General features: G+C 34.1%; 2 protein-coding genes across 2 annotated transcripts; both read right to left on the reverse strand.

The window, feature by feature from the left end:
- Positions 1 to 295: 295 nt before the first annotated feature.
- Positions 296 to 2,900, reverse strand: TIM13 (translocase of the inner mitochondrial membrane 13). The gene is made up of 2 exons (XM_086567203.1): positions 2,701 to 2,900; positions 296 to 712 (listed from the first exon to the last, which is right to left on the reverse strand). The coding sequence occupies exons 1-2, from the start codon at positions 2,828 to 2,830 to the stop codon at positions 570 to 572; spliced, it is 273 nt and encodes a 90-aa protein (XP_086423329.1). The 5' UTR covers positions 2,831 to 2,900; the 3' UTR covers positions 296 to 569.
- A 5,820-nt stretch (positions 2,901 to 8,720) lies between these two features.
- LOC147496023 (B3 domain-containing protein Os03g0120900-like) lies at positions 8,721 to 10,649 on the reverse strand. The gene has a single exon (XM_086564805.1). It carries the CDS (start codon positions 10,208 to 10,210, stop codon positions 9,023 to 9,025), a length of 1,188 nt encoding a protein of 395 aa, XP_086420931.1. The 5' UTR covers positions 10,211 to 10,649; the 3' UTR covers positions 8,721 to 9,022.
- Positions 10,650 to 20,202: the final 9,553 nt, after the last annotated feature.

Below are 20,202 nucleotides of genomic sequence, written 5' to 3' on the forward strand. Positions count from 1 at the left end.
TGAGAAGAAATTTTTGTATGGAAGGCTCTAGAAGGATAATAAAATGAAGACAACATACGAAAAGTGGTGTGTAAATACTAAAGAGTCACAGAAATTTTTTATCTAGCTGAATTAAAAAACCATATGGAGCTATAGAATAAGGCTTATGATAACATAGAGACAAATGAGCACACTGAAGTTACTGACACAATTTCGTTGTCCAGTACAAAATTAAACCTGCCTCTCAATACAATGACATCCATATTACTATTTTTTTTCAATGATAAAGCATCCATATTACTATAGCACAAACAAGTTTTAGAGTCCAACAAAATAATAATCTGAATATCCAGACAGGTACAAATTTAAGAGCTCTAAATTAGGTATTCATCTCAGTAATAGGATACCTTAGAAGTTCATTATATAGGTCGTCTTCAAAAAGTACAAATTAGAAATCCAAAAGAGAAGCAAGAATCACAGCATCAACTGGGAAAACCCCAATAAAACCTACGACATTTTCTTCCAATTTAAACTTGACGCGAGATGTAACAGTTCAATAAAACTTCCAATGAAGAAGATAGTTCAACGAATCAACGTTGATTTTGAAACAGAGAACGACTAATGATACCTGTGGCTTCAATGTAACGATCGACGCACCTGGAAATGCAACTACTTTCGCTCCCACTCAGGCTTGACCCAGGCTTTGTGATGCACTTCTCAAAGCATTTACCTCAGTATAGTCTGCATGACAAAGATTTTGCATTTATTTATTTAAGATTTAGTCCAAACTAGTGATAGTTTTTGGTTTATTATAGAACACATATGAGAGTAAAATCTACACTAGAACAGTGTTCATATAGGGTCTGAATGTGACTTAATAAATTGCAACATACTATGGAACATATATGAGAGTAAAATACTAGAGTAAAATCTACACTAGAACAATGTTCGTATAGGGTCTGAATGTGACTTAATAAATTGCAACATACTATGACCACCGCAAAGTTGTGGCATGGCTGCAAAACATGGTACATTCATAGCTGTATGAAAGAAACAGATTGTGATTTGTTTATCTATTTATAAAGTTTATTTATAACACTGGCTGCAAGAATTTGATGGAATGTTATTTCCATCATGCCTGAGGAGTTAAATTAGATAGGAATAGCAATACAGCATAAATACTAAAGGCCTAATCTGCAAACAAAAGATAAAGCAACGTTACATTGACACGGATACACGGATACTGCGTGTCCGTTATCCGACACGGATACAGAGTGTTTGAAATGGCAAAATATCAAAAAATGAGGTATATCACATACAATATGTGTCCGTGTCACATGGATAAGTATCCAAAACGGATTAATTGCAAAATATGGCGTGTCCATGTAACATAGAGATAAAGTCATGAAAGTGGTAAAAACTATATGTAAACTTTCCCAGATTGGACATGGTATCTAGTATTGTCAAGGAAGTAGTTCTGTCAACTACTAATATGGTGATATAATGATCTCCACCCTCCACCCTCCACCCTCCACGCAATTCTTGGTTTTGCATGATTGGTATATTGCTTGATCCTAAAACTCCTCCAAACACTGTTTTTTATTAAGATTTTCTCAGTCATCTTTTCCACTGTAACAAGCAAGACCAATCCTGCTAAATGCTAGGATCTTCACATTACATGTTTCAAGAGTTTGACTACAATTTAGAAGTCTATTTAGAGGATGTATTCCACTTCCTAATCCTAAATAATATTGGTATAAAAGCATTACACTTCTCTCCTTTTTTCATTGATAATCATTAATTTATCTGCTTATTTATTTTGACAATGAGAACATCTTCTGTTTAAATTAATAATACTTCTTCTGTTTAAAAAACGATAGAAAATTCTAAATTTAGTCTTCAGATTGTTAACCATCACATACGCCACACACTAACGCAAACAAAAATGTGCTTGTCAAACTGTTTAAGTACTATGTTCAGCAAACACAACTGTAAAGGAATAAAACATAATTGGGACATAAGAACTCTATAGAAATCACAAAAATTAATTTCTTAGATGAGGCGCCTTAGAATCAGGTACTGATACAGGAAGAATTCAACCTAACTAAGTATAACAACATGCATATTGAGCATTCCATCCAAATAATCAGTCCTACCTAAAAGGCTCCAACTAACATTACTGTTGTTGAATGGCTAATTACTCCAAATGATACAGTACATACGAATCCAAGGAAAAATTGCATCTACTACGTCCCTATCTACGCAGTTGTGTGAACGAACACTAAACTTGTAAATTTACCAAGTATCCAATTACTACAAACAACCATCTAAATGCAGGGGAAGCAACCTCATGTAGAAAAAAAAAATGAAAGTTTGTTCCAAAGAACATTTCTACTCAGCTTAGTATGGAAACAACTTTCACTAATTTCTAATAATGAGAGAGCTTTCGATAATATAGTTATTTATCCAAGTAAAAACTGTACTCGATAAAAGCTTGTTAGTCTATCGGAATACCCTTAATGTAATATTAATCAAGTGCTTTACAATGCTAAACACTTCCAGTTCCAAATGTTATGTTCCTTAGAACTACATAATACACGTCAATAGTTCTACCACTTCAAAATATACAAAATTCCACAATTGCAATGCTATATTTCTGTACTTGAATTTTAATATAATTATGCCACAACAAACATCAATAACTATTATTATTTTAAAAGAGTTTTACCTCAAGAAACTCTTCAGCATAAGCTTGGGCAAGTTGGGTTTTGAGCTGGTCCATAAAAGCTTCAGGTGAAGGTGAAGACGAGGATGATGAGCCACCAAGAGAAGGTGAAGAAAACGAATCCATGTGAATGATATTGAGATAATGAGATGAAGTCTCTTTTTTATCTACTGCTAAAACCCTCAACAAAAACCCTACGTCTCATATCTATTTATACTTCTAGCCCACGGGCCAAGAAAGCCCATTTTCGGCCCATAGTATTATGGGCCTGACTTATATAATTCAAGCCCAAAGATGGTGTACCCACTTCATCTTGGGTATTTGGCCCATTGTAAGCTCCTCTCTCAAATGTTCTCTTTATGGTTTATTTCTGTCAAAACCTTCTTCTTGTTTGCTTTCTATAGACTAGCTAGATAGGCCGGCTCTGGTTTTTAATGAGACCATCCCATGTTATACCAAGAGTACTATTCCTAGTTTCTTCATTTCTCTCCCTGCGTTGATCATGTAATTAACTATTTAAATGGTCTAACTTGATTTCCCTATTCCATTCATACACTAGCTACTTGAATCAATTTCAGGATGAAAGTACATGTAAAATTTGTACATTCTTGTGCGTAACATGACCAAAAGTGTTTCCTCACCTTGTAAACAAACAAAGAGCTTTCTTAGTATCTCCTACCGCTCTTTTTTGTACGGAAGAAAGACTGTCATGGCGTGCCCCATATTGCATGTACGTGCACGATTTGCACGAACAACAGCTCTTCATTGCGCACTGCACTTTTCAAGGAGGTCACAAGTTCGACTCTCCATGGGAGACCCTCAGACCCTAGCTAGGCTATCAAATGCTTGAATTGCTTAATTATATTAGCCTCTGGTCTAGTATGGGGACTCGTAGGGAATTGTCATCAACTTGTGTACGTGCACTTAATTTCCTACCAAAATGTTTGCTAAATACATTGTTGAGATTTGAGCCAATAAAAAGCAATTTACAGCTGCCTAAAAAGGACAGACCTTGTTTTCTAAATGAAATGTAACTTGAGATTGGTCAAGTGAAAGAGAAAGAAAGATTAGTAATTTATAATAATGTGCATGAATTATCTTTATTACTAAAGTTTATGGTCCCCTACTAGGTATAAGAGCTGAAATGAGTGTCAATGAAGTAGGCAAAAGAGCATCAAAGACAGAAGGTTTTGTTTGTAGGTTTGCTAGTTAGGGACCATGCTACTTGTCCATGAATGCTTTAAAGGAGACTAGCCTTACTTTCAGACATGGTAAAGTAGGCAAGGCCTTTCAACTTGGGTGGAGATTGGCTATCTACTTTCATGCAAAGCAATTTCAATGGAATGCATATGGTAGATAGTGAGGAGCATATGTGAACAGAAGGTACAGTTCATATTAATTCCAATAGAATTTTTGAGCTCAGATGGTTCTTATAGAAAAATTTGATGGCAGGATCATATGTAGAACACCCTAATAAAATTAGCAGAACGTGTGATGTGCTAAATAAACCAAAGAACACAACAATAACTTGATATATCACTCGTTAATATCATTTATTCCAGTTATCTTTTGAAAGCTCTTGCCTATTTGGATGTTTTGTTTGATCCACAATAATTATCAGAGAAAATAAGGAACAAGTCACATGTATAAAGCTGAATGGCTAAAACGACTGCTTATTAAGATACTTTTCGTGAAGAATACAGATTGTCCACTGGTTAATTGGAGGGTTTGAACCAACACCGACCCCTACATGTATTGCAAAGCATCCAGACTTCAAATTGACACAGATATTTAAGAATTTTTAAAATTTAAATATGAACTCTGCTGTATAAATGTAAGAGGCGAGTGTTAGAAACCCAGCAGAGAAGATCTGCCATCCCTATCTTTATAGAAAAACTAGGGGCCCCCAAACCATATATATAGCTTGTATTGAGAGCTTCGAATTAGAATCTGTTCTTGAAGATGACTTGTCAACATGTCGATCGATCATTTTATCCAAAACGTAACTGAATCAGCTATGGGAAAATCAAATGCTAAATGAACGGTGCAGATACATTTCCCTCAAGAAATTGACAGTCCAAAGTCCAAACTCACACAAAGTTTACAAAATGTGGCTTGAGAAATTTCTCATTGCTACAATTTTTTCCGAATATCCTTCCCAATTAAAACCTTAAACCTAAAAAGCATTGGGAATTGTCATGTGTCATGTGGTGATTATAAGAAACCGTTGGACACATTGGTAACGTACACTCATCTATCTATGCGCATCCTTTTAACTAATTAATATAGAGTTTCAGAATTCCTGAAGATTTTAGGAGAAACTTCACCCTAAATTTTTATAGGCGTTAGTTACATTAGTTGTCCTTGCATAACTCTCTTGCTGTGAAACACTTCTTCATCTGTGTAAAACAAAAATCAAGGCTACGCACTTATATATCGACACTCTACAGGTACGACAAAAAATGAAAAAAATACAACCAATTCTGAATGAATTGATTTAATCATGTATTTATCTTTAGTTTCTAATTAAGGTTTTTATATTTTATATCATTGTTCTTTTGATAGGTTAGTTCGTTCATATATATGTGATTTTTCTCTCAAAAGTTGGAAATTTTAATTTATATGCATTGCATCTCACTGAAATTATCTACTGCCTAGTGAAATTTATGCATTGAACTCTTACTCCCCATCAGCATTCTTCCTTTACAACTTTAGCTGAATACTATCTTCATCCACCTCAAAGGTACGAAATTTGAACAGGGAGACATTGTTGACTACTCTAGCTAAACCTGCCCTAACATCCATATCAATGAGGGACGTTGCGACCTAGCTAATATAAGCATCCACACCGCCTCCATATATATGAGTATATGACCTACACAATCACATGACAAGGACGTACGTACACTAGCTGCCCTCGAAGTTAAGGTATAAACACGGAGCCATCATCATTGGCTCTAACATATTTGACAATTCAAAAAGCCTAATTCACTCTAAAGCCTCCATATATATGAGTATATGCGCAGGATTTTGAACTAATTAACCTAGCTCCCATATGTGGTAGGGGTGCACAACCACTGGGCCTAGCTAGGCTTATGTGCACGCTAGGAAATCACCAAATAATCAGTGCTGATGAGAAATTACCCTAGGACTTCTTCCATGCACTGTACATTGACTGAGAAATAGAAGACCTAGCAATCATCTAGACATAGTTAATTTAAAGTTTTTGAAGATAACAATCACAAGAAATCCTTGAAGATGTCAGTAAGACATTTACAGATCTATATAAGACTATAACCATCCACAACCTTGAGGCTCAATCATCTAATTATCTCTGGCAAAAAAATTAAACTAACTGTAAGCCTAGTCCAAAATATTAATTTGATAGCTTATGAGGTTTTTGGCTGAAAATAGTATCTCCATATATACAATTTTAAGATCAAGCTGCTACATACATCTTTAGTCAGAAATGACATATGACATCAATTTAATTTCATGAATAAGATGCAAGCTGGCTCTTTGTAGGTACGCCTAGCTAGCTAATTTGATCACCATGTAGACCAGAAGCTCTTGCACGAACTTAGCATGATCGATATTATTTCGCCAAAAAATACAATAATCCTACCATAATATACGTAAACCAGTATGAGGTTACTACACAAATTAAGTACTAGTCTAGTTGAAAGTGTTTTGGGAATGTATGAAGAGAAACCCCATAGTTAATCTGTATATATGGGAGGCCTCTGAATCGATGTACTTTATTTAGATTATTTGAAAACTGAGTGTCCCTGGAAATTCAGATACTTGTAATCATCTTATTATCAATAGGGTAATATATATACTGCTCACTTACCTAAAAATAATAAAAATAAAAATAAGCCTGTTCATCTCGAGTAACAAAACTACATCCGACAATGACCTAGAGCAATATGAAAGCAATGCATCATACATAAGTGTCGGGCATGTCCATAATATATTGATTCTAACAAAATTAAAACTACTATACTCGCCTGGTGATTAATCATATAATAAGAGAGAATTTAATAAGAAAACACCACTACTGCCTGCAGACAACGAGAACTGTTCCATATCAATAGGGGAAAGCACACTATAGCACAGCAGGATGCAACATAAAATCACTAGTACAAGTATCACAATAGAAATAAGAATCTACACTGATCAGAGATTAGTAACTCAGTAAGTAATAATAAAAAAAAATTCTAGACGAAACTTTACTAGCTATAGTTATATCATGAATTCCCTAGAGGGAACTTTACTAGCTATATATATTCACATGGCATGGCATAGATCATGCTGTAGGGAATGATATTTATTTCAGTTAGCTAGTTGGAGAACGAATATGAAACTGTAGCATTGAGTAACTACATGTGAAATGTTCATTGAAAGACTAAGCTAATCATCATAATGAATTGTTGAATACCAGTTAAGAATGCCTACGGCAAATTAATCAATTCAACCAAGCTAAGCAAAACGTCTTACTAAAACGTTTCATACAAAAATCAGTAAGTGTATAGTGCAACACTGAGAGGTTATTAAATTTCTAGATTTTAACCCCCTCCCCCCCCCAAAATTTTCACGCCCCGTGGTCAACTGCAGTGAAAATACCCCAATCCAACACTTAACAATTTCACTACAGTTGGAACTAGTAATGTCTAACAACACTTAACAACAACTGCAGTGAAAGTGTTGGATGAAATTGTTAAGTGTTGGATTGGGGTATTTTCACTACAGTTGACCACGGAGATAACAGTCAAGATGTGTTGACTTAGACGGGGAGACGGGGTGTTAAAATGGAGGGGGGTATCACTAATTGGAACTAGTAGTGGGGTATGTCTAACTAACCCAGATTTTAATGATAGGATTAGCATATGTTATATGACTAAACTTTCATATCAGCTGAAAGATGAGTTAATAAAACAAAAGCTTTTTAATAGAGATGCATTCCTACTCAGTACTCATATATCAAATCATCAAAATGTAGAACAAGTTGAGCTCAGCCAAAAAAATAAAAACTGAAGAAGCTTAATGTTGTTAACAAGGTCTGCAAAGCACTGTGCCGTACCATTGAAAACAATTGATGAAACAGCATGAATTAATGAAATGCAGTGTCAGTACTGAAACATGAACGTTTCCACTCGTTTAGATAATAAATTAAGCAACTAACAAATGTTAATAAATATAGATGAGCTTTCTGTTAATTAAAAAATGCATGAATCCTATTTAATTTCGTTAATTAGATTAAGTTGTATATGCATAGGCCAAATCCTAACTGATCAAAGAAGTCCTAAGTGATGCTAATCCTAGAAAACCTTAAACCCAATCTCCAGTACATTTTTAGCTAGTAAATCGACCAATTAAAGTAATACTCAACCATCTCTATTTATATCCAATTGCTAGTAGGTTGCCTATTAATAGTTAATGTTAGGGCATAAAATGTACCATTTTTATAAACTCATGTATGTACCAAAATGAAATGTACAAGATCATATAACACCTACATGTACAACAATATATGAACAATGTGAAACATAAGTGAAAATGTATATGAAATATCTGCAATGATAATCACTGTCTTCCAACCTAATATATCCAAAAGTAAGTACATAAATGTTACCCAGAGTTGAATTTCTCAACGATATTAAAGAAAGTAAATATTGACTTTTAAAACTTCTGAAAAAGGTGGCTAAGCTTAGTGTAAAAAGCTTCTGCATTTAAGGAATCCAGACAAGAAGAAGAGAGAGGAGAAAACAATTCAAGAAACAAAAATAAGAACAAGCTGGCAAGAAGAAGAAGAAGAAGAATAAATCAGACCTTTAGAAGTCCTGCAGCTTTTCTCTGCACCACCTGCAAACTGTCCAGCTAAGAAGAGACAGCAACAACAACCTACCCATGCATTAAAATATATCAATGAATAAAGAAAGAATAAGAAACATCAGTCTTGTTTTAGCTCCATCAGCTGTCTCTATATCTAGAAAATTGAGAGAGAGAAAGGATCTTGACAAAGAGAAAAATGAACTTGTGACTCTATGTTGATGTTTCTCTCTATGTATAGATTGTACACGAATTGAAAGATAATAGTTTTTGATATAAAGGTACTTGCATGACTTGTCTCAACCTCCTAACAAAACCTAAAGCTTTAACCAGCAACACCAACTACTGACTGAAAATGTAAAATTAATAGCTACCCCCAAGAGTACTAATCTTCGATACCCCATCCAACATTCTTCAATTCTTCTTATTATGCATCCATTGCAAAATGGCATGACACTGACAAAATAAGTCCGGCCTGTGTGTACTCTACATATCCAAATCCAGTGACATAGAAGTGTTGGGCGATTCGGACTGTTCTCTCGGTGATGATTCACTGGTATAGAGACTTAAGTGGAGAGGTGGAATAGAAGGGGGAATTTGAGGAGGGAAAGAAGGCATTGTAGGATGATTTATAGTTGGCGAATCCAAAAATTGGTATTCGGGGTTTTCCGGTGTGGGGCAATCTAGGTTAACACCAAACAGCCTAAGTCTCTTCGCCGACGCCTTTCCATGGACGACAGGCACAGAATTGAATACCATTGGTGCATCCCCACCTGGTTGTACTACTCCAATCTGTTGTGAAGCTGCTGATCTTAGGTAGAAAATTGGGCCTGATCCGGAGCTAACTACATTGTAACCATTAGGGACACCACTGAAATTAGTCCTTTGTTGATGATTAAGACTATGCTCATAGTTGAGGCGTTGCCAAAGCACATCGTTGGGTGGCATAGGCATCGACATGGTCTGTGGCATCATTAGTCCTCCCCACGGTGCAGACCTGGGTAAAGAGAAAGGATGGAGGAGTGGTAAAGGCGGTAATGTCCCAGGATCTTGCACATCAGACCGGCGCCTCCAATCGATGTATAATCTGTCCTTGACGGTTTCACCAGCACCCCTTTGAAAGGAAACAATGTCACCAGCATATAGCTTCTTCTCTTTCACAAACCTGCTCCATCCTTTAGTCATTACATAACTCTGGCTACTATTCCAGTAAGAGTATCGGAAGCGCCACGGTTTCCCAGTTCGATCTTCAAAATTCAATAGTAGTCCCTTTTCATTTGAAGATGAGTCCAGTGGGAAGTATTTCTCAGCATGCTGCTTAGGTATAACAAGTCGATTAAGCTTACCTACATCACTTGGTGTGACCACCTTATCGAACATATGCTCTCTCTCAATGCACACAACGTCATCGCCACCACCACCCCCACCATCAGATTCTCCCCTCCTATTACTGCTGTCCTCTTCGTCGTTCTTCTTCAGCTCAATCTTCTTGCCACTACTTCCATCGTAATTACACCTCGCAGCCTCTTGTTCCGATAACCATATCTCGCGGTTCTTGTCATAAAACTGTGCCCCCCATCGCCCGTTAAGCTGTTGAGTAGTACTACCTTTATATTGAGAAGAAGATGATGAAGAAGAAGAATATGGGACCTGCTTATCCATATCTCCAATCATGTCCACTTCTTCATCTTCACAACACCTCTCTCTCCCCTTGAAAGAATTCCATGAGATGACCAACTTTAAAATGAAAAGTGAAGAGAAATTAAACTTGCACTAGTTTTTCTTGACAAGTAAGTGAGGTTATCTATAAGCCTCAAAATGAACCACAAAAGATCTTAGACCACAATAAAGGTTGGTGCCTTCTTCTTTGACTAAAAGGATATAGACTTGCAAATAGACAAGCCATGAGAGAGATTCAAAGAGTGCTAATATGATTGACCTTTAGGGAGATATATAGAGAGAAGAGAGATAGGGAGATGACATGGGTTTTTTCTGTAACTGGTCTGGTTAGCAGCCTTGATGAAGCTTCTCTACACTTGGGGGACTTGGATGATTTTTTATTTTCTATTTCATTCCTTCATTCATTGAGACTTTGAGAGTGGAAAAAAAGGGAAAGAGAGGAGGGAAGCTTTATATGTAGGGACCCATGAATTATCTGGTTAGGCTCATGTGACCTTGTCCTTTCATCATTTTGGGTATCTATAATTTCTTACAGATAATACCCAAAAGCCAGATGTTAATGGTCCTATTATATGTATATATGTATATATAGAAAATAAATAATACATGAGGAATACTATGCACGTTTTCGTATACTAGAAAGCTATATATACTAGTGCCTCAGGAACCTTTTTTTTTTTTTTTATGCTATAAAAAATGAAAATGAATTGAAAGAGTGCAAGCTGATTTTGGGGCCTATGCATATCATATATATGTTAATGGTATCTATAATTTCTTACAGATAATACCCGCCATGCCACAATAGCAAGATGGTAATTGTATTAGAGGGATTGAGAGAGGAATACATAATACATGAGTATTCTATAATCTATACTGCTAGTAGAAGCACTGATGGAACTTATATATTGACAGTCTGAGTGTCACTAACTTATTTGTAGTTTTTGATTATGTCAAGGACTTAATTTGAAAGGTTGTTTTCAATGATACAAATTTTATAAACTTCCATATTGTTTTAGTGAAAATATGTTACTTCTTTCTTGTATAATTATGTGATGGGCATTTGGGCCAAACGAGTCTTCGAATTAGAGATAGGGTGTTGTATCTCTAAAGAGCGAAAACAAGTTTTCATGTACAAAATAGAAGTGTTTGGGTCATCAGTGAGAGCTTTTGAGATTGGTAATCCTTCGGACTAGAGTCGACACAACCTTGGGATTAATCATTCCCTCTTACTACATTGAAATGATATGATAACCAAGACATGTAAAAATTAGGAAATTAAGGCTATGTTTGATTGGTTGGAAAATTTTCTCATGGAAAAATTCCCAATGAAATAATCTTCTCAAGAAAATGCATGTGGTGTACAATAAGTCCATATATAAGTATTTCTTATGTGGACTTGTATATATATAAGTATATAACATGAGTTATATATGTGTACAAGGGGGAGATGATTAATGCCCACCATACCAATAAGGCAATAACTAGTCCTCCAAATGACGCATAGTTGAATGCATTTATGCTATCTGTTTCATTTTCTTTAATCATCCGATCCAGTCCATACATTCCACTCTTAAGCAAAAGAAAAAATAATAATGAAAATGATTAAAAATAAGATAAACAAAATGAAGAAAAAACATTTATAATGTGTCCAGGACTCCAGGGAGTCCAGCTGGCTGACAACATTGTTCGTATTTAACCCATGCTTGAGAGTTCAGACAATTTATTTTTCTTTCACATAGATAAGGAATAATCTGATGAATACTGTAGAATTTTAGACCTTATGATCATCACAGACCTCATATGCCTGTAGCACATCATGGTGTGTATACCAAAGAAATATCATGTCATGAATGCATGTGGTGTGTGTTTTAAGTAGTGACCAATATCCCTATTTTTGACCCTTTAGTTGGAAGATCCTGGGACTTATTGGAGTTTGGTATACATATTTAGAATACGCTAGTCATTGTTGTTGAATACTTGTGCTCCGAATTTTCTTTTTGGTGAGTTATACAAGTCATATTTGCATTGAAATATTTTCACTTGTGACCACTCATTATAGAGGCTTGTTGGTGTGAAAGGTAGGGAGAAATGAGGGATAGTGAAGTGTACCAACCATTGCATGGTTGAACCCCTATATCCCACCTAAAGGGAAAGATTCTAGTTATGAGATAACCAAGCACAATACTTCTACAACCTGAAGACTTTACAGTAGAAGGAAACACATGGTGACATGCGCTGTCATGTGTCACGACTCACGACCCTAAACATCACAATTTTAATAATAATAATTATGTTCGGTTTTAAATTATGAGTAGTTAACCATTGAACTGCCTAGTCCATATATATACAGTACTGTTTAGTTACAACATATATGGTATTAGTAAACACTAGATTTCAATTTAAAAGGTGGATGTATACCTGTATATGTTCCTGTTCTTGAATGTGACAATTCCTAAATACCATATATACGTACTGTATTTATGATCCTACCCGTCAGTCATCTCAAATGTACGTCCTGATACACGTCATTGGTTGGATGTCGAGGCCACGGAATGTGGGATTCGGTTCAATTGTTAGCCATCCAAAATTGATGGTCAGCACCTACTCAGGGTGCACTGAGAGTGATGGTTTAGAAAAGGCGAGTAGGTTGGTTGATCTTAGGACCGTATAATTTGTTTGTTTCTTCCTAAAATACTTAACACCGTACCCCCACCAAAATACACATATAAGTATGTAACTGTATTTCTAAACTTTATTTGTTTAAAGGCCCAATTTCGGAGAAAATGAAGTCTAGAGGACACCAATTTTGTAAAGTAACTTACAACACCAAATTCTAGCAATTAGTAACCCACTAACCCACAATTTCAAATTTAGTAACTCTCAAGGACAAAATAAGTTGCCCCGACCCTTTTACTTTTTTTAAATGCCAATTATACTCTTCCGTGAAATTTTCTATTTTTTTAAAATACCAATTTAACCCCTCTGATCCGTGCTATATTTAAAGCAGAGAAAATTTCAAACTCAGAAACTACTTTACACTGCGCACTGCGTTTTTAGTGGAGAGCGAAGATCGAGTTATTTCTTCAAATTTATCATGACACCAGGTTTCAATCGATTGTTCATTACTTTACCAAAAAAAAAATCGATTGTTCATTAGGGTATGAACATTGAATGTTCATATCTAGTGTACTATGAACATTCAATGTTCATACCCATCGAATGTTCATACCCAAAGGTCAATGTTCATATCCAAGGACTATGAACAATGTATGCGCAAGTATGAACAATACTATATTTGAAATCAAAGTAGTCATGAACAATGATTATTCATGTTTGATGTATGAACACTGTTGATGTATGAACAGTGATTTTTCATACTCCCAAATAGGCATGAACAATCCATGTTTATAACTGGATCAATGTTCATACCTATTGGATCATTGTTCATAGCTCCAATAGGTATGAACACTCATTGTTCATAACTAATATATGAACAATGAGTGTTCATACCTACTTAAAGGCATAGTATAAAATATCAGGATATAGGTATTTATCGATATTCAATTTATGGATATGTATCGTGGATATATCCTCCTCTTTGGGGATATTTGACATTGTTTCACATGCAAATATCGTGGATATATCCAAAATATCGACAAATATCGTAGATATTGTAGATATTTATTGATATATCATGATGCATTATTTATATTTATTTGAAATATAATAGTAAACATTAAATAAAATTATTATATACACAAAATATCTTCAAATATCACAAAAAATCCTCAAATATCACAAATATCGTCAAAATATCACCGATATTTACAGTCGTATATATCTCTAAACATATCGTGATATTTATATATCTTTCTTTGAAATCTGGATAGATATCCCCAAATATTGCGGTATATCGGGATATTTTGTACTATGCTTAAAGGTATGAACAATAATTGTTCATACTAAATACACCGGTCTTTAAATGCGAAATTTGGGCATTAATTATTTAAGATCGAGTATACTTGACATTTTATTTACCCGATCCGTTTTTATTTAAGCCTCAAGAGTAAACTTAACATTTCATCTAAATCCGGTCCTTGTGAGTTCACGGAAAAAAAAAAAATAATAATAATAATGTCTTTTAGAGTTATTTTTTCGACAATTTTGTCCTTGAGAGTTGTTTGTTTAATTCTAGTCAAGTGTCATGTATTCTCAAAAAATCCTTATATACTTTTCTCTCCAGGATCAATTCCACTAATTGAGTTGAATGTGTGAACTACTCCCCTTACTAGGGGTGTCTCTTTTTGCTGAATTTCCGATTTTTCCAAAATTTGACCCGAAATTGGTCTGGCTCTGGGTGTAGTTTTCATGGGCCGATTTTCCGATTTCCGAAAATTCCGAAAAAAATTTGGATCGGATTTGGATATAATTCTAAAATCCGATCCGATCCGAAATTTCCAATATTATTGCCAATTTATTCTGAAAATATATACTTCTCTCACTATCCACTTGATTAGATCTCGACCGTTCATTCATTTTCTAGTTTTTTACTTCCAAAAACAAAACAAAAACATAACATAGCCGCTACTTTCCCACTTGAATTGGACCACTCTCTTCGTCATTACAATCGTGCCATAACAACAATGATATGAAAAAAATGTCATTGAGTCATACAATGACTTCTGACCAATCCAAAGCCAAATTCCGATAGATAGAATATTATGTAAAGCTACTTAGAGTCCAAGACCATAATCCATTATTTATCGCGGACACTTCACGCTTTCAATTTCCACACACGAAAAAAGATTGAAACATTACAAATACCCGGACCTCAACGAGAATGCAATGCTTGCTATTGGTAGGCTGCGGGTTCTTTTTCTCATTTTTTTCTTGGATCACTTGTTTGAATGAAAATGGGTTTTCTCGATAAACAAGTCGCGTATTGTTGTTGGTACATTGGTGTTGTGGATATGGTTTTCTCTCCTACAATGAACATTGGTATAATATTCCAAAAATAATTGAAAGTAAAGAGATCTTTGAAAATTTACCAAGTATTTGAAATTTCGAGTTATTCGAAATTTCCGAAAGTTCAAATTGGAAATATATTTTGAATCCAAAAAAAAAATTGGATCGGATTTGGCTAGCATATTAGGTTCCGAAAAAAATTTGGAAAAATTCCGAAGGAGGTTAATCCGATCCGATCCGATCCGAAGTCACCCCTACCCCTTACAGTTGGATTACTGTGACAATGAGATATCAGTGTTATCGCAAATTTTCTCTTAAGCCATTATTATCCACTCACTTGTCATACAAAATTCTTGTTGGGAAAAATTATATCAAGTTCATGCGACATAACTAGACATAGACTTGGACCCCTAGTAATTAGCAACTGGTACGAGAACAAGTTAGTTTGGCTGAGCTAGTTTCAGCCCAAGGACTCAAGGAGGTGATTGTTAGGCTTGGACTGAAAGTCTATGAAGTCGCAGCAATGAAGCAACACTTTCAATATATATGGTGAACTTCCACCACCAAATAGCGTCGAGGCCATTTGAGTTAACACAACGTAAATTTTTTCCTTCCAGTTAGAAATGTCAATTTCTAGGAGGAAATGATCTCCAAGTAAGTGAAATCCAATTTGAAAGGGTTTCTAAATGAAGACGTATTATTCGTTTTCATAAAAAAAGGTACTCTATTCCGTTGACTTCTAATTCAAGGGATAAAGATATAACGTCTAAAAGGTTGAAAATGTTTGAATTATTCCTGGAGAATTATACAGAATTGCTCCGTGCGAACACGAGCATAGGGTGATCTAAGTTTGATTTGATTGTCTTTATTTTTAGTTCTTGCATAGTTACATTCACGGTACTTATTTTAATTTTTAATTTTTCCTAAAGGGTAATTGTATTAAGCAAATAGAATTTTTTTTACAGTTTACAGTTTACACATGGCACTCACATTTAGCAAAGAGGATACAATGTAGTACAAAGTTACACTATAAATCTATAATAGGTAGAATGTTGGTTTTCTACCCTATGCACAAGATGAGGCTTGTTTGGCCACCATTGTTTCACTCCCATGGGAAGCGCAACACTTTTCTTGGCACACAAATCTGCTCCAAAGTTCTCCTCCTTTCATGATCAAAATGTCGGCCATTGAATTTTTTTTATTTTTAAATATTTAGAGGGTTAAGACATGTTACATTGAACTATTGAAGGACCCTAGTTCCAAGGCTCATCAACTCCGGAGGAAATCTTAGCCTGAAAGCTCACGTCAATGCGCCATTTGAGTAGACCCAGGCCAACTGCCTCCATCTTGTCTATGAAGACTTGTTTTCGTTCTTTGGTCCATCCATCGTAGCAATACCCTTTCTCTAGTCCAAAGTCTCACCTGGCCCAAAGGCCCATTACATAATACAAAAGAAAAAAATCTCAACCAATACTTGGTGGGATTATTATTATTATTATTTCAATAAACTATTGGTCACACATGGTGGGATTCAAACTTGCAATCTCACCTATCAGGAGAGGGGTACGGTACACAACCCACTAAACTCCCAAACGCCATTGAATTATAGGAAGTAAAACGATGTGAATATATTTCTCTTATAAAGCAAGACAATTTTACATAGATACTAGAAATTAGGCCCATGCATACGTACCGACTCTTTTGAAAACTTGTTCAATAATTATAACTATGCATATATAAAATTTCTAACAAATCGTTTTTAATTGGAAACTGGAAAGGATTCCGTTTTAGTTAGTATTTTTTTTAAGTTTTTAAAACCCATTTTTAATTGGGGAGACACCCGGTTTTAATAATTGACTTAATTTAGAAGTGTGATTCTCGTTTTAATAAAAGAAAGAATCATGTTTTAATTAGAAGTGCTATAATTTCTCTTTTCAATAGGGGGACAAATTTCCGTTTTAATAGAAGATGGCGTGAAATTTTAATAGAGTTCGAAAAATACCATTAGTGGGAGCTTTAATATTAAGAATAGAAAGTAGGTTAGTGCGTATGCACTGGCTATGCACTGGCTCTTTCAAAAACTTACTCAACAATAATCATAACTATATATATAGATATTTTCATACATTAAATAGATAATCATAACTATGTTTTAAAACGGGTTAGCGATGAATTGGGAAAGGGAGCAATTTGTTAGCTAACCCGTTTTAATTTCCTAACAAATTGTTTTAATTAAATTTTAAAAATCCGTTTTTTAATTGGGAAAAGGATCTCGTTTTAATAGTTGACTTAATTTAGAAGTGTGATTCTCGTTTTAATAGAATAAGGATTCTTATTTTAATCAGATATGCTATATTTTTCCTTTTGCAATAGGGGGAGGAATTCATGTTTAATTAATAGGAGAAGGATATGATTCTTGTTTTAATTAGAAGTGCTAGATTTTTTTTTTCTTTCTAATAGGGGAAGAATTCCCGTTTTAATAGGAGATGATGTGAAATTTTAATAGATGCTCGGAAAATACCATTTGTGGGAGCTTTAACATTAAGACTAGCTTGTAAGCCCGTGCATATATACACACCGAGTCTTTTGAAATCTTGCTCAAGAACATATAAAAATTTCTTGGCAAAATCGTTTTAATTGTCCTTAAAATATCATTTTTAATTCGGAGAGAGATTTAAAAACCCTTTCAAATAGAAATGAGGAATTCTCATTTTAATAGGAGTTAGATTCCCGTTTTAAGTTGGTTTCTTAAAACCCATTTTAGGTTGGTGACGTGGAATATGAAGGAAGCCTATAAAATAACTTTGTGGGAATTTTAAGACTAGAAGGCTCTTTTGAAAACTTGCTCAATAATCATGACTATACATATATAAAATTTCTAACAAATCATTTTAATTGGGGGAAAAGATTTCCATTTTAGTTTTAGTTATAGTTACTAACCCGCTTGAACTTCATAACAAATTGTTTTAAAAACCCATTTTTTAATTGGGAGAGGGATCCTGTTTTAATAGTTGGTTCATATGCTAGATTTTCTTATTGTTTTTGATAGGGAGGAATTCCTGTTTTAATTAAAAGATGCTAGATTTTTTTTTTTCTTCTAATAATGGGGGAATTTTCGTTTTAATAGGAGATGATAATGTGGAATTTTAACAGAGCTCAAAAAATACTCATTGTGGGAGCTTTAATATTAAGACTAGAAAGTAGACATGTGCATACGCACCGGCTCTTTTAAAAACTTGCTCAACAATCATAACTATATATTGGTGATAACTATATAACAATCATAACAATCATAATTATATATAAATTTTCTAACAAATCATGATTCCTATTTAATTTTCGTCGATAACCCATTTTAATTTCTTAACAAATTGTTTTAATTAAGTTTAAAAAACCCGTTTTTTAATTAGGGGAGGGATCACATTTTAATTTAGAAGTATAATTTTTGTTTTTAATAGGAGAAGAATTCCCGTTTTAATTAGAAGTGTTAGATATTTCTTTTTCAATAAGAGAGAAATTTCATTATAATAGGAGAAGAATTTCCGTTTTAATTAGAAGTGCTAAATTATTATTATTATTATTATTATTATTATTATTATTATTATTATTATATATATATATATATATTATGGTTAAAAATTTCTCTTTCCAATAGGAGAGGAATTCCCGTTTTAATAGGAGTTGATGAGGTGGAATATTAAGAGAGCTAGAAAAATACCCCTTGTAGGAGCTTTAATATTTTAAAATTAGAAGTGCTAGAATTTTTTTTTTATTCAATAGGAGAGGAATTCCCATTTAATAGGAGTTGATGACTTAGAATTTTAAGAATTTTAAGAGAGCTAGAAAATATATCCCTTGTGGGAACTTTAATATTAATACTAGTTTAATTGTAGGCTCGTATATACGCACCGACTCTTTTGAAAACATTTAGATTTTTTTTATAAAATTGGGACTACCGTTTTAGTCGCTAACATGTTTTAATTTTCTAACAAATTGTTTTAAATGAAGTTTTAATTAAGTTTTAAAAACCCGTTTTTTCAATTGGGAGAGAGATCCTGTTTTAATAAGAGAATAATTCACGTTTTAATTAGATATGCTAGATTTTTCCTTTTCAATAAGGGAGAAATTCCTATTTTAATAGGAGAATGATTCCCAGTTTAATTAGAAATGCTAGAATTTGTTTTAATAGAAGATGAATTCCCGTTATAATAGGAGAAGAATTCCCATTATAAAAAAAGATTTTCGTTTTTCAAATAGGAGAAAAATTCTCGTTTTAATAGGAGATGACTTGAAATTTTAATAGAGCTCGAAAAATACCCATTGTGGAAGTTTTAATATTAAGACTATAAAGTAGACCCGTGCATACGCACCGGCTATTTTAAAAACTTGCTCAACAATCATAACAACATATATAGAAATTTTCTAACAAATCGTGATTCCTGTTTTCGTCACTAACCCGTTTTTTCTTAACCAATTGTTTAATCAAGTCTTAAAAACCCATTTTCATTTCTCATCAAATTATTTTAATTAAGTTTTAAAAACCTGTTTTTTAATTGGTGGATGGATCCCCTTTTTAATAGGAAAGGGATTCCCGTTTTAATTAATTAGAAGTGCTAGATTTTTCTTAGCTTTTTCCATGAAGGAGGAATTCCCATTATAATAGGATCATGATTCCAGTTTTAATTAAAAGTGTTAAATTCCATGTTAGTGGTGATGCTAGGAGAGTTGTGACATTGATATATTGAAAGAAACCAAGAAGAAGAACAATGAAGAAGAATAGAGATTGATTGATTGAGAGAGTTAGGTTGGAGAGATTGATAAGAGTTAGAGTGAACTGAGAGGCATACTACTAAACTTTAATTTGAAACTGACGCTCTGATACCATATTAAATTCCATGTTAGTGGTGATGCTAGGAGAGTTGTAGCATTGATATATTAAAAGAAACCAAGAAGAAGAACAATGAAGAAAAATAGAGATTGATTGATTGAGAGAGTTAGGTTAGAGAGATTGATTAGGGTTA

Source organism: Coptis chinensis, chromosome 6 (genome assembly GCF_015680905.1).
Source record: "Coptis chinensis isolate HL-2020 chromosome 6, ASM1568090v1, whole genome shotgun sequence".
In the NCBI taxonomy this organism is placed as follows: Eukaryota; Viridiplantae; Streptophyta; class Magnoliopsida; order Ranunculales; family Ranunculaceae; genus Coptis; species Coptis chinensis.

Bases quoted from the DNA above. Each gene is read 5' to 3' on its own strand.
- TIM13 (XM_086567203.1), bottom strand. From the start codon at position 2,830: ATGGATTCGTTTTCTTCACCTTCTCTTGGTGGCTCATCATCCTCGTCT. The intron at 713-2,700 runs TCTTTTAAAATA...GCAGACTATACT, and splicing joins AGAGTTTCTTGAGGTAAAAC to GAGGTAAATGCTTTGAGAAG.
- LOC147496023 (XM_086564805.1), bottom strand. From the start codon at position 10,210: ATGATTGGAGATATGGATAAGCAGGTCCCATATTCTTCTTCTTCATCA.